The sequence below is a fragment of the Microcaecilia unicolor genome, chromosome 3 (genome assembly GCF_901765095.1).
Source record: "Microcaecilia unicolor chromosome 3, aMicUni1.1, whole genome shotgun sequence".
In the NCBI taxonomy this organism is placed as follows: Eukaryota; Metazoa; Chordata; class Amphibia; order Gymnophiona; family Siphonopidae; genus Microcaecilia; species Microcaecilia unicolor.
Window position 1 is genome coordinate 514762306 of NC_044033.1, and position 12795 is coordinate 514775100.

General features: G+C 42.1%; 1 protein-coding gene across 1 annotated transcript in view; it reads right to left on the reverse strand.

Annotated features, from left to right (window-relative positions):
• Positions 1–12795, reverse strand: part of LOC115467300 (activating signal cointegrator 1 complex subunit 3-like) — a 689265-nt gene that overhangs the window by 528358 nt on the left and 148112 nt on the right. The window contains 1 exon segment of the mRNA XM_030199160.1: positions 10631–10702. Coding sequence (XP_030055020.1) covers positions 10631–10702 — 72 coding nt within the window.

Consider the following 12795-nt stretch of genomic DNA (forward strand, 5'->3'; position numbering starts at 1 on the left):
GCTGTCGTCAGCTGTTTGTAGATCATAATCAACAGCTACGTAGTGATGAAACTCCTCTTCAGTAACACCGGCTGGGATGTCAATAGCCTGTTCATCTTGCACGTTTGCAACAGCTGCATCTGTTTCGTCCCTCTCCACATCCTGAACAAAGCTTGCCCGCTTGTAGCAGTTCACAATGGTTGCTTGTGTAACATGATTCTAGGTTTCTGTCTGCATATGTAGGGAATCCAATCATGATAGATTAGGAGCCAGTTCAACAGCACGTTTATCCTTGCCAGTCTGGTCATCCATAACGCTCATCATACGACATAGCACAAGAGCCCGATAATGTTGTTTGAAATTGGCTTTTTCTGGATGATGACTTCTAATACAGAAGTTATTATTGTGTACTAGGATTATTTTTCCCTATATGCATCACTTTGTTGTTCTCATTAAGTTTCATAGCTAAATGCAATTGCAGTAGTTTTCCTTAATGTCTGCCCTCTGTTTATGTCACCTTTGGCCAAGCTATGACAACTGGCAAGCAGCTCCACCAGTTTCACCCCTTCCGTAAATCAGGTTCTGCTTTGCTGTGCAGACTAAACTTAAAGTATGTCCTCCCTCTAATTGGTGCTAGGACCAGCTGGTCTACGAAGTAGTCATTTATCTAGAAGCTTTACCACTCTAATGCGTCCCAATGAAATATTTATCAAGAAAATTCCTCCTCTTCAGTCACATTTAATAGCAGCACAGAAAGAATGATGTTCACGATTCAATTTAGGAATGCTGTCACATATGACGATGTCTTTAATATATATTATATACATATGAATGGCTTTCTGAATTAGACAAGTGTCTGCAGTGAACTTTGATCATTTTTAGATCAATGTTGTGCCATTCACTGTACGAAAGCTGCTACACAGGGCTGCAGGAATGAAGTCTAAGCCATATAGTATTATTCGTCTTGGTGAGTTAAACAGGAGGAGAGGGCACACTAAGAGGAATGATAAAGCTGCATCTGAATTTGGTAATTCAAAGTGAAGCCTACAAAAGAGATGTCTCATTAGGCTGAGCAGATGGATAAAACTTAAGGGCTGAATCACCAACTTCTAATTTCCCAGTAGCCAGGAAGCGTTTGCTGTCCTGCAGAGTATGACTGCAGAAAAATCAACATGAAAAGATTTTCTCCATCTGTCACAACACATGGCTGTGCAGAATGCAACTGCCTCCCAAAGTTTACTCTTCAAATGGCAACGGTCATATAACCTGCACTCACCTATACAAACACACAACTTCAGTTACATAGAATCCATAGGAAACATCAAGCACAAAGTGGTTAGCGTAATAATTAAATAATACAATCTGGAGTTAACATATAATATTTACAGCACAAGTTGCTTTGGAAGTTGTAAAGGTTATAACATATTTTTATGTAATACAATGCTTATAGATAAATTAGTATACATACTGAGGCAGATGAGAGTGTTGAGAGAATTCACACATCCAAGTTTGGACTTGGGAAATTCCTGCATAATTTTACAAGAGGCTCAGCCAAATGTTGCATGCAAAACAGGAGAAGGGTCATGCAGCAAAATCCCTCTATGTCCAGAGGGAGCAACAGTTTTAGAAATATGCACATGGAGAAAACCAGCATACAAATTGCTCCACAAAGACATAGAGGGGCATTTTCGAATGGGGATGCCCATCTATAAGGGCGCTCATCTCTGAGGAAGTCCTCGCGAAGGGGCGGGGCATCACATATTATCGAAACAAGATGGGCATCCATCTTTCGTTTTGATAATACGGTCGGGGACACCCAAATCACAACATTTAGGTCAACCTAACAGATGGTTGACCTTAGAGATGGGTGACCTCGGTTTTCGCCAATAATGGAAACCGAGGATGCCCATCTCAAAAACGACCAATGCAAGGCATTTGGTCGTGGGAAGAGCCAGCATTCATAGTGCACTGGTCCCCCTCACATGCCAGGACACCAACTGGGCACCCTAGGGGGCACTGCAGTGGACTTCACAAATTGCTCCCAGGTGCATAGCTCCCTTACCTTGGGTGCTGAGCCCCCCCAACCCCCCCCCCCCCCACTCCCCACAACTGTACACCACTACCATAGCCCTAAGGGGTGAAGGGGGCACCTACATGTGGGTATAGTGGGTTTCGGGTGGGTTTTGCAGGGCTCACATTTACCACCACAAGTGTAACAGGTAGGGGGTGGATGGGCCTGGGTCCACCTGCCTGAAGTGCACTGCACCCACTAAAACTGCTCCAGGGACCTGCATACTGCTGTCATGGAGCTGGTTATGACATTTGAGGCTGGCATAGTGGCTGGAAAAAATGTTTTTTATTTTTTGGATGGGAGGGAGTTGTTGACCACTGGGAGAGTAAGGGGAGGTCATCTGGTTAGTTCAGGCACCTTTTCGAGGCTGGGTCGTGAAAAAAAATTGGACCAAGTAAAGTCAGCCAAATGCTCGTCAGGGACGACCTTCTTTTTTCCGTTATCAGCCGAGGACGCCCATCTCTTAAGCACGCTCCCGTCCCGCCTTCAGTACACTGCCGACATGCCCCCGTGAACTTTGGTCATCCCCGTGACGGAAAGCAGTTGAGGACGCCCAAAATCGGCTTTCGATTATGCCGATTTGGGCGACCCTGAGAGGAGGACGCCCATCTCCCGATTTGTGTCGGAAGATGGGCGTCCTTCTCTTTCGATTATGCCCCTGATAGTAACATACATAGTAGATGATTGCAGATAAAGACTTGTACAGTCTATCCAGTCTCCCAACAAGATACCATATGTAATGAGTTTATGGTGTGATACTTCATAGGTATAAGTGGTCTTGATTTGTCCTTGTCATTTTCAGGACATAGATTGTAGAAGTCTGCCCGGCACTACTATTAATCATCATTTCTATAGCACTACTAGATGTACGCAGCGCTGTACACTTGAATACTCATTCTAAATTTCTGAAACTGTCGAAGCCCCTGGAAAGTTCCACTCCAGCCCATCCAAATCTATTCAGCTACGATCAGGCCAGAGACCTTAGAAGTCTTGCCCAGCACTGGCTTTGCGTCCCAATTAGCGGTGTTACTATCTAATCTCCACTAAGCTTCTTTGGATCCATTCCTTCCAAACAGCATTTCTTTGTGTTTATCCCACAAATTTTTTAATTCCATTACCGTTTTCATCTCCACCACATCCTATGGGAGGGCAATCCAGGTACCTACCACCCTCTCAATGAAGAAATACATCCTGAAATTATTCCTGAGTTGGCCTCCTTTCAACCTCAATTCATGTCCTCTAGTTCTACCACCTTTCCGTCTCTGAAAATGTCAGCGAATTTATACCTTTCAAATATTTGAGCATCTGTATCATATCACCCCGGTATACGTGTTCAGGTCAGCAAGCCTCTCCTCGTATATCTTGCTACACAGATCCTATACCATTTTTGTCACTTTTTTCTGAACTGCTTCAAGTCTTTTTACATCTTTAGAAAGATACAGTCTCTGAAACTGGACACAATACTCTAAGTGGGGCCTCAGCAATGACTTGTACAGGGGCATTAATACCTCCTTTCTGCTGCTGGTTATACATGGGAGCAGTTTTTTAAAAATCACGCCCCCTCCCATTTTGCCCCAGGATCAACGCCCCCTCCTATGAGTGACATCTCCCATTTCAGCCCTTTCCTGCAGTGAAAGGCCTCACATGTGGGCAACAGCCCGACACATGGCAGCCTCCCCAAGATTCAACCACCTTCAAGTTGTAACATCTATAAACAGGCTCCTCCCACCCTCCAACCACTCCCCAGGCTTAATGAGGTCCCTATGTCTAGTGGGCAGAAACAATGTCCACTCACTCCTGCCTCACGCTTTTGGCAATTCAAAATGGACACCAAGACCTTTAGCACTGCGGTAGTAGCACAAGAGGTCAGGCTTCCACATATGGGAATTCTGAATCCAATTTCAAATAAGCATAACATAAGCTTTGCCATACTGGGACTGACCAAAGATTCATCAAGCCCTGTATCCTGTTTCCAACACTGTGGCCAATCCAGGTGACAAGTAGGTGACAAGTATCTGGCAAGATTCCAAAACAGTAAAACAGATTCTATGCTGCTTATCCTAGAAATATGCAGTGAATTTTTCCAAGTCCATCTTAATAATGGCTTATGGACTTTTCTTTTAGAAAATTATCCAAACCCTTTTTAAACCCTGCTAAGCTAACTACTTTTATCACATTCTCTGGCAATGAATTCCAGAGTTTAATTACATGCAGTGTTGGGCAGCAATATATTACTAAGTAGTATATTAATATATTACTTTTAAAAGTAATAACTGTAATGATTAGTTTCATGCAAATATAATAACTGTAATATTTTACATTTTCAGTAATGAGTAATATAGTGCCTCTTTTTCGAAACCATGCTAGTGATTTCCATGTGGCAAATGCAACTCAGCCCATTCAAAATGAATGGGCTGCAGCGCATTTGCTGTACCGTGAATTGCTTCCACAGTTTAGTAGACGAGGCCCATAATGTCTAGTTATTTTATATAGTTACTTTTTAATTACACTCATACAATTTTCTTTGCGTCACTAGGCCCATGATTGGGCTGCTTACAGATTCAAGCACATTTCTTTTTGAATGAAACTGTTCAAGCATGCAGCATGAGGTGATAAAATGGCTGGATCTTCGACATTTAAGTGTTCTGTTTATGTTAAATTTTTTGAGTTCGTAAGTGAAAAAGATGCAAATATTTATGTTAGATGCAAATTGTGTCTGGTAAGCCAGAAACTTGAGCGTGATGAAGTGACGTCAATGCCAGCAAAGAAACTTAGGGGCCCTTTTATTAAGCCGCGTAGGCACCTATGCGTGCCCAACGCGCACCGAATTGGAGTTACTGCCCCGGTTACCACGTGGCCCTTGTGGTAATTTCAATTTTGGCACATGTCCGCTACACGTGTCTGAAAAATATTTTTTATTTTCTAACGCATGGCATTTGACTCATGTAGACCATTACCGCATGGTTACCGCATGAGACCTTACTGCTAGGTCAATGGCTTGCAGTAAGGCCTCGGACCCAAAATGGACGCGCAGCAATTTTCATTTTGCCGCACATCCATTTTAAAAAGACGTTTTTTTGTAGGTGGGCTGAAAAATAATTCTGTGCGTGCCCAAAACACACATCTACACTACCGCAGGTCATTTTTCATCGCACCTTAGTAAAAGGACCCCAAAGTCCCATTCTTTTAGTTGTAGACTTTAATCGGACAACATGAAGTAATTTTTCTGGGCGAGTAATGCCATGTCAAGAGTGCACTACTAGCTGCTCTTTGGGCCCACCCACTTTAGGCTCAGACCCCCTCCAAACCTATATCATACCTTTTTCAGCTCAATTTTTAATTCATAGACTATTGTGAGGAACATTTATAATATGAGGAATTAACTCATCATTCCCTCTGGTTCTAATGGTTCACGAATGGCAAGGAAATGCTCTCCCAATTAGATTATTTGAATACCGAGAAAGCTGGAAAGAAAATCATCTGCAAATATGTTCTACAAAAACAGACAGCTAAAAGTCACGTTTGAGAGTTATAATGTTAAATTATACCATTTACAACACAGACAAAGTGCAAAAGAGAATCTGGGAAAGCCATCGTTCTAAAACTAATGATGTCCATTTATAGTTAGTGATGGGTGAAATGTCAGTAGCTCACAGCAAAACAGATCAGAAAATTCAACAAGGGAAACAATACTTTTCCTGTGAAAAATAAGTCAGTGTTTCTAGAACTGCTGTTTTGATTTATGATATTGAGAGACTGACTTTAGAGAGTGTGTCAGGCACAAACCTGTTACACTTAAAAGGCCACTACTTCTCGTATTGACCTACATGAGCTATTTTTTACAATTTGAAACCCAATGCAAACTAACAGTCATTCACTTAGTTACGGTCTATCTTAGAAGAGATCTTGTTACTAAACCAACAACAGAGGGTGCCTTAATGCAGAAATTTGCCCTTAGCAAACGGGATGATGGATTCAGAGCCCTACTGGTGTGTAAAGTACACTGTATGACAAAATTTTAGCTCTGTATTAAGTTCAGAATAGAGAACAAACTTCAATTTTAGGATCTGGGAGAGATGTTCAAACAACAACAAAAGGTGGGAAAGATCTTGCAGGTTCTTGTGACCTAGACTGGCCACTGTTGGAAACAGGATACTGGGCTTGATGGACTTTTGGTTATGTCCCAGAATGGAAATGCTTTTATGATAGCACCATTGTTACAGGCTAAGCTCCAGTTCAACGGATGACCATGTGTATTTGGACTCTGCCATAAGTAGAGAGGTGTGGTAGCCGTGTTAGTCCACTCTTAAAGGTTATCAATAGAAATCAAACAAAATAAAACATGGAAAAGAAAATAAGATGATACCTTTTTTATTGGACATAACTTAATACATTTCTTGATTAGCTTTCGAAGGTTGCCCTTCTTCGTCAGATCGGAAATAAGCAAATGTGCTAGCTGACAGTGTATATAAGTGAAAACATTCAAGCATTATTATGACAGTAAAATAGATACCATTGGAGGTTCTACATGGAATGTTGCTACTATTGGAGATTCTACATGGAATGTTGCTATTCCACTAGCAACATTCCATGTAGAAGGCTGCGCAGGCTTCTGTTTCTGTGAGTCTGACGTCCTGCACGTACGTGCAGGACGTCAGACTCACAGAAGCAGAAGCCTGCGCGGCCACATTGGTGATCCGCAAGGGCCGACTTCTACATGGAATGTTGCTAGTGGAATAGCAACATTCCATGTAGAATCTATAGAAATCAAACAAAATAAAACATGGAAAAGAAAATAAGATGATACCTTTTTTATTGGACATAACTTAATACATTTCTTGATTAGCTTTCGAAGGTTGCCCTTCTTCGTCAGATCGGAAATAAGCAAATGAGGTAGCAGATAGTATATATGAGAGAAACATCAAAGCATTACTTTGACAGTCTGACAGAGTGGGAGGGTGGGGGTATGCATGGGGACATCAAAGCATTTCACTGATATTCTAATAGAATGGGTGTTGGTAGGTGAGATGAGGGTAATAAACAGAGAAATACAGCCATAGAGATAGAATAATTGCAGAATCCATCCCAGAGCAGGAGACACTCTGCTGCCTGAATAACCCCCCACCCACAACCCACACACACACACTTGTGCTGGCACAATTAGAGTCACTAGATGAACAGTGGGGCCTAGGAATCGTAAGCAGCACAGTGGACATAATGATGGGAGATTCAAGAGAGCTGCAGAGTGGGGAAGGAGATCCCCAAGAGCCAATCATCTCCCACCTTGGTGCAAGTGCAAGGTAGTGGAGTTCTACAATGCCCTCCCAAAGGAGGTAATGGAATTTAAAAAGGCATGGGATAAAAGCAGATCATCCCTTTAATGACAAGAGAATGGAAACAAAGCATTAGGTGCTTCAGCTCCAAACAGCAATGTAATGACTTTTTTTGTACTTCTAAGACAACATGAGGGTGTAACTGCTGCTCTGAGCAAGACACCCACCTTACTGGGCTGAGCAGATGGACTATTATGGTATTTATCTGCAGTGTCTTCTCTCTAGAACTGGTTCAGCTCAAACAGAAATTGTGTTTCAAAATATACTTGCATATTTAGGAGCTTGAGATGTTTAACCATTCGTTTAACAAGCCTAATTTATTTTCATTAAAAACATAGCAGAAACTGATCTGGAAAAATGCCAAAAGTAGGCTGAAAAAAAAAAAAAAGATAGCATAGTGGCTATCTGAAAGACCTACTACTACTACTACTATTTAGCATTTCTATAGCGCTACAAGGCATACGCAGCGCTGCACAAACATAGGAGAAAGACAGTCCCTGCTCAAAGAGCTTACAATCTAATAGACAAAAAATAAAGTAAGCAAATCAAATCAATTAATGTGTACAGGAAGGAGGAGAGGAGGGTAGGTGGTTACAAGTGGTTACGAGTCAAAAGCAATGTTAAAGAGGTGGGCTTTCAGTCTAGATTTAAAGGTGGCCAAGGATGGGGCAAGACGTAGGGGCTCAGGAAGTTTATTCCAGGCGTAGGGTGCAGTGAGACAGAATGCGCAAAGTCTGGAGTTGGCAGTAGTGGAGAAGGGAACAGATAAGAAGGATTTATCCATGGAACGGAGTGCACGGGAATGGGTGTAGGGATGGACGAGTGTGGAGAGATACTGGGGAGCAGCAGAGTGAGTACATTTATAGGTTAGTAGAAGAAGTTTGAACAGGACGCGAAAACGGATAGGGAGCCAGTGAAGGGTCTTGAGGAGAGGGGTAGTATGAGTAAAGCGACCCTGGCGGAAGATGAGACGGGCAACAGAGTTTTGAACCGACTGGAGAGGGGAGAGGTGACTAAGTGGGAGGCCAGTGTCACTGAGCCAGTACGTACTTAGCCCATCTGTTTGATCACAAGAAGTGAACAAGGCATTAACAATACAGTTCCACACTAATTTAGTAGTTCACGATCAAATGCTGTGCATTGCCTCGTGAAGGATCTACTACTATTAGCATTTATATAGGGCTACCAGACGCCCGCACGCAGCGCTGAACACTTGACATAGAGAGAGACAGTCCCTGCTCAAACAGCTTACAATCTAGGTAGAAACAGACAGACATTACAGGCAAGGGAAGGGAATTACAGGGTAGAGAGGAACAGGGAAGAGGAGGGCAAATGAGTAACGGTTAGGAGCCAAAGGCAGAAGTGAAAAGGAGAGTTTTGAGCATAGATTTAAAAACAGGTAAAGAAGGAGCTAGACGTATGGGTTCAGGAAGACAGCCGAGGTAGACTTTCACTAAATGTATTCTTGTGAAGACAGTGTTCACAGCCTCGGGGTGGAGTTGGTCCAGAGAGCGGCTACCAAATTGGTAAGCAGTCTCAGTCATAAAACATATAGTGGTAGGCTCATGAACCTCAACATGTATATGCTGGAAGAGAAGAGATATGATAGAGATGTTTAAACACCTCGGTGGAGTTAATGTACAGGAAGTGAGCCTTTTTTTCAAATGAAGGCAAACTGCAATGAGAGGCCACAGGATGAAATTAAGAGGAAAATCTAAAAAAAAATACTCTTTCACGGAAAGGGTGGTGGATGCGTGGAATGGCCTCCCGGTGGAGGTCGTAGAGACAAAGACTGTGACAGAATTTAAGAAAGCATGGGACAGGCACGTGGGATCCCTGAGGAAAAGGAGTTAGTGGTTACTGAGCAGGGGCAGACTGGATGGGCTATTTGGCCTTTATCTGCCGTCATGTTTCTATGATTCCTTTTTGCAATTAGACACTACATAAAATTTGAGAATCCTAGAAAACTACTTTGTGAAGTAAAACCATCCAAAAACTACTACTACTACTATTTAACATTTCTAAAACGCTACTAGGGTTACGCAGCGCTGTACAATTTAACATAGAAGGACAGTCCCTGCTCAAAGCAGCTTACAATCTAAAGGACAAATGTACAGTCAGTCAAGTGGGGGCAGTCAAGATTTCCTGAAAGGTATAAAGGTTAGGTGCCGAAAGCAACATTGAAGAGGTGGGCTTTGAGCAAGGATTTGAAGATGGGTAGGGAGGGGGCTTGGCGTAAGGGCTCAGGAAGTTTATTCCAGGCATAGGGTGAGGCGAGGCAGAATGGGCGGAGCCTGGAGTTGGCGGTGGTGGAGAAGGGTACTGAGAGGAGGGATTTGTCCTGTGAGCGGAGGTTTCGGGCGGGAACGTAAGGGGAGATGAGGGTAGCGAGGTAATGAGGGGCTGCAGACTGAGTGCATTTGTAGGTGAGAAGGAGAAGCTTGAACTGTAAGCGGTATCTGATCGGAAGCCAGTGAAGTGACATGAGGAGAGGGGTAATATGAGTATATCGGTTCAGGCGGAATATAAGACGTGCAGCAGAGTTCTGAACGGATTGAAGGGGGGATAGATGGTTAAGTGGGAGGCCACTGAGGAGTAGGTTGCAGTAGTCAAGGCGAAAGGTAATGAGAGCGTGGATGAGAGTTCGGGTGGTGTGCTCAGAGAGGAGAGGGCGAATTTTGCTGACGTTAAAGAGGAAGAAGCGACAGGACTTGTCTGTCTGCTGGATATGCGCAGAGAAGGAGAGGGAGGAGTCGAAGATGACTCCGAGGTTGCGGGCGGATGAGACGGGAAGGATGAGGGTGTTACCACCTGAGATCAAGAGCGGAGGAACAGAGAATATCCTTTTGTTATGCTTGTTTCTGTATATGAAAGCCATCCTTTTTTTTTTTTTTTTTTTTTACATAAAACATGCTAGATTGCCTTTTCAAATTAATAGGAGGATGCCAGCTATATAAAAGGGAAGCACTACAGAAATAATTAATAATAATTGTAATATGCTGGTACTTGAGGACTGAACAAGCTCTTCTTGTAGCACTTTGCCTTTTAAACTGAAGGAAACATTGGAGTTGTAGAAGTTCAAATACACTGTAATATACATGCATGACAAAATCTGGAAATAAATTTGCAAATTAAGCCTGTCAAAATGCGAAGTACTTTCTGTTGAACAAATGCATTTTAGCGGAATTTCAAATGCTGGTTAGACAAAAACCAGACTTACAGCAATAGTAAACATAAATTAATATACCTGATGTCCAGCTTTGATTTGTTTCAAAATATTTTCATAGCATATTTCTTCCATGTCATGTAGTTGCTGCACCTGGGTAGGGGGAAAAAAAAAAAAGAAATTACCAGTGATCACTGGTAACTGATCACCTTGTAACTGAATCAAAACTTAAAATAAAAAAAGAACAATCACTTAGGGTCTATTATCAAACCACGCTGGCGGTCCCCTGTGCGGTAATGCTGACAAAGCCCATTCACTTTAAATGGGCTTCGTCACCATTACCGGTGGGAACCACTAGCGTGGCTTGATAAAAGAGGCCCTTAGTGAAGGCATCTGTTACTTTTAAGACAAAACACAGGTTTATCTGTATAAATATATTCGGAGACATATCACTGTCCTATAATGGACTTAGGGGTCTTTTATTAAGCTGTGGTAAAACAGTGGCCATTATGCAGGTCTTTTTACTGTAGCCGTACAATGGTCAATTTTCTTATATTTTGTATTAATGGCCATGCATTAATGTTCCCCAGACCATCCAATAGTTTCAAGAGTCTTTGCTTGAGAGAGTCTGTAAATATTTGATTGCTTCTTTGCCCTTCTGGTCCCCCAAATCCCCTCCTATCTTAAGAATACAACTCATTTTTTGAATCATTTAAGAGAACTTCAAAATATTTCAGAAGATGTCATATTAGTCACTCTTGATGTACAACCATTGTATACAGTCATAACCCATAATGAGGCCCATTCAACTGTACAAGCTGCTTTAGATACATGTCCATGCCCTAGGGTAGTTCCTACGGATTTTATTGTGAAGTTAACTTCTTTAGCATTGGCCAACAATCAATTTCTATTTAACAGGGAAATGTTTACACCAGCATGAACAGAAATGGATTTTTCAATTACAAACTATGAGTCCCTACAGTCTGAATGGCCCAATGGGGTGGGAGGGCTCTGCTAAACGTCTCCAGTGAGAACAACCAGTTAATATCAAGATTCATGATATTAAGTCAGTCGAGTAGGTGGAGCTTTTTTGAACATGGTGTCATATAAAGGTTTGAGTGCCATCTTGGATCAGATTATATGACAGCTTGTGTTTCCTCCTGACGAAGCTGAGCAAAACAAGGTGGACCCTTGTCGAGAATGTTTGGAATGGACCACAGGGATCAATGGAGACTTACCCTTCACATGAATGGGGGAGTTGTGAAATTGTGAAGAAGAGTATTTATAGTCACATCAAGTGCTTTTTTGAGCTGTACAATTGGAGTTGGCTCTTTTTTGATTATGTAAGTCACATTTTAGCAATCATTATTTGAGAGGACTTCTTTTCCTGATTTTTCTATTTTGTTGTTTTAAGACCCAGGTTTTTGGGAGCAATTTTTTCTCCTCTTCTTGAAGAGTTTTTTTTATTGCTCTTTTTTACTGGGTGAAAATTTAAGAAACTGGTGATAGGAAGCCAAGTGGGGTGTGCTCGGTCCGCCCTGGAAGTTGAGGTTTCATTTGATTAAATAAATCGAATATTGTGACCTGGCTTGGCCACTGTTTGGAAAACAGGATACTGGGCTAGATGGACCATTGGTCTGACCCAGTATGGCTACTCTTATGTTCTTATGAATCAGGTTGAAGTCTCTCATTAACAATGTAGCAAAAAAAATGTTGTGATACTTTATAGTTATATATTTTTGCTATCAAACTAGTTTTTTGCATGCATTAATGTCGCCATTTAGCGCATGGATATTTTTAAAAATTACTGGGTAAGCACTTATCACCACACATTTTTCTTAGCGGAAAGGGCTCATGTGGTAATCCTATGCTAAGCAGTTAGTGTGCCAATGTAGACGCACTGTTTAGCACATGAATGCTCATTCTTCAGCCCTGGACATACCTCCTTAAAACATTTAAAAATATTTTTTAGTGCACAAATTTGGCAATAACCGTTGGATTCCTCAGTGCGTCCTGCAGTACGCCATTTTAAGCTGTGTTGGGCATGTGTTAGCATCTAACGCAGCTTAGTAAAATGGCCCCTAAGTTCCTAAGAAGACAGATGACATTTTATTGTCTATCCCACATCTCTCTTGGAGGATCCTCAGCTATTCACGGGCTCCCTATCCGTTTCCGCATTCAATTTAAACTTCTCTTACTGACCTATAAGTGCATTCACTCTACCGCTCCCCAGTACCTCTCCACTC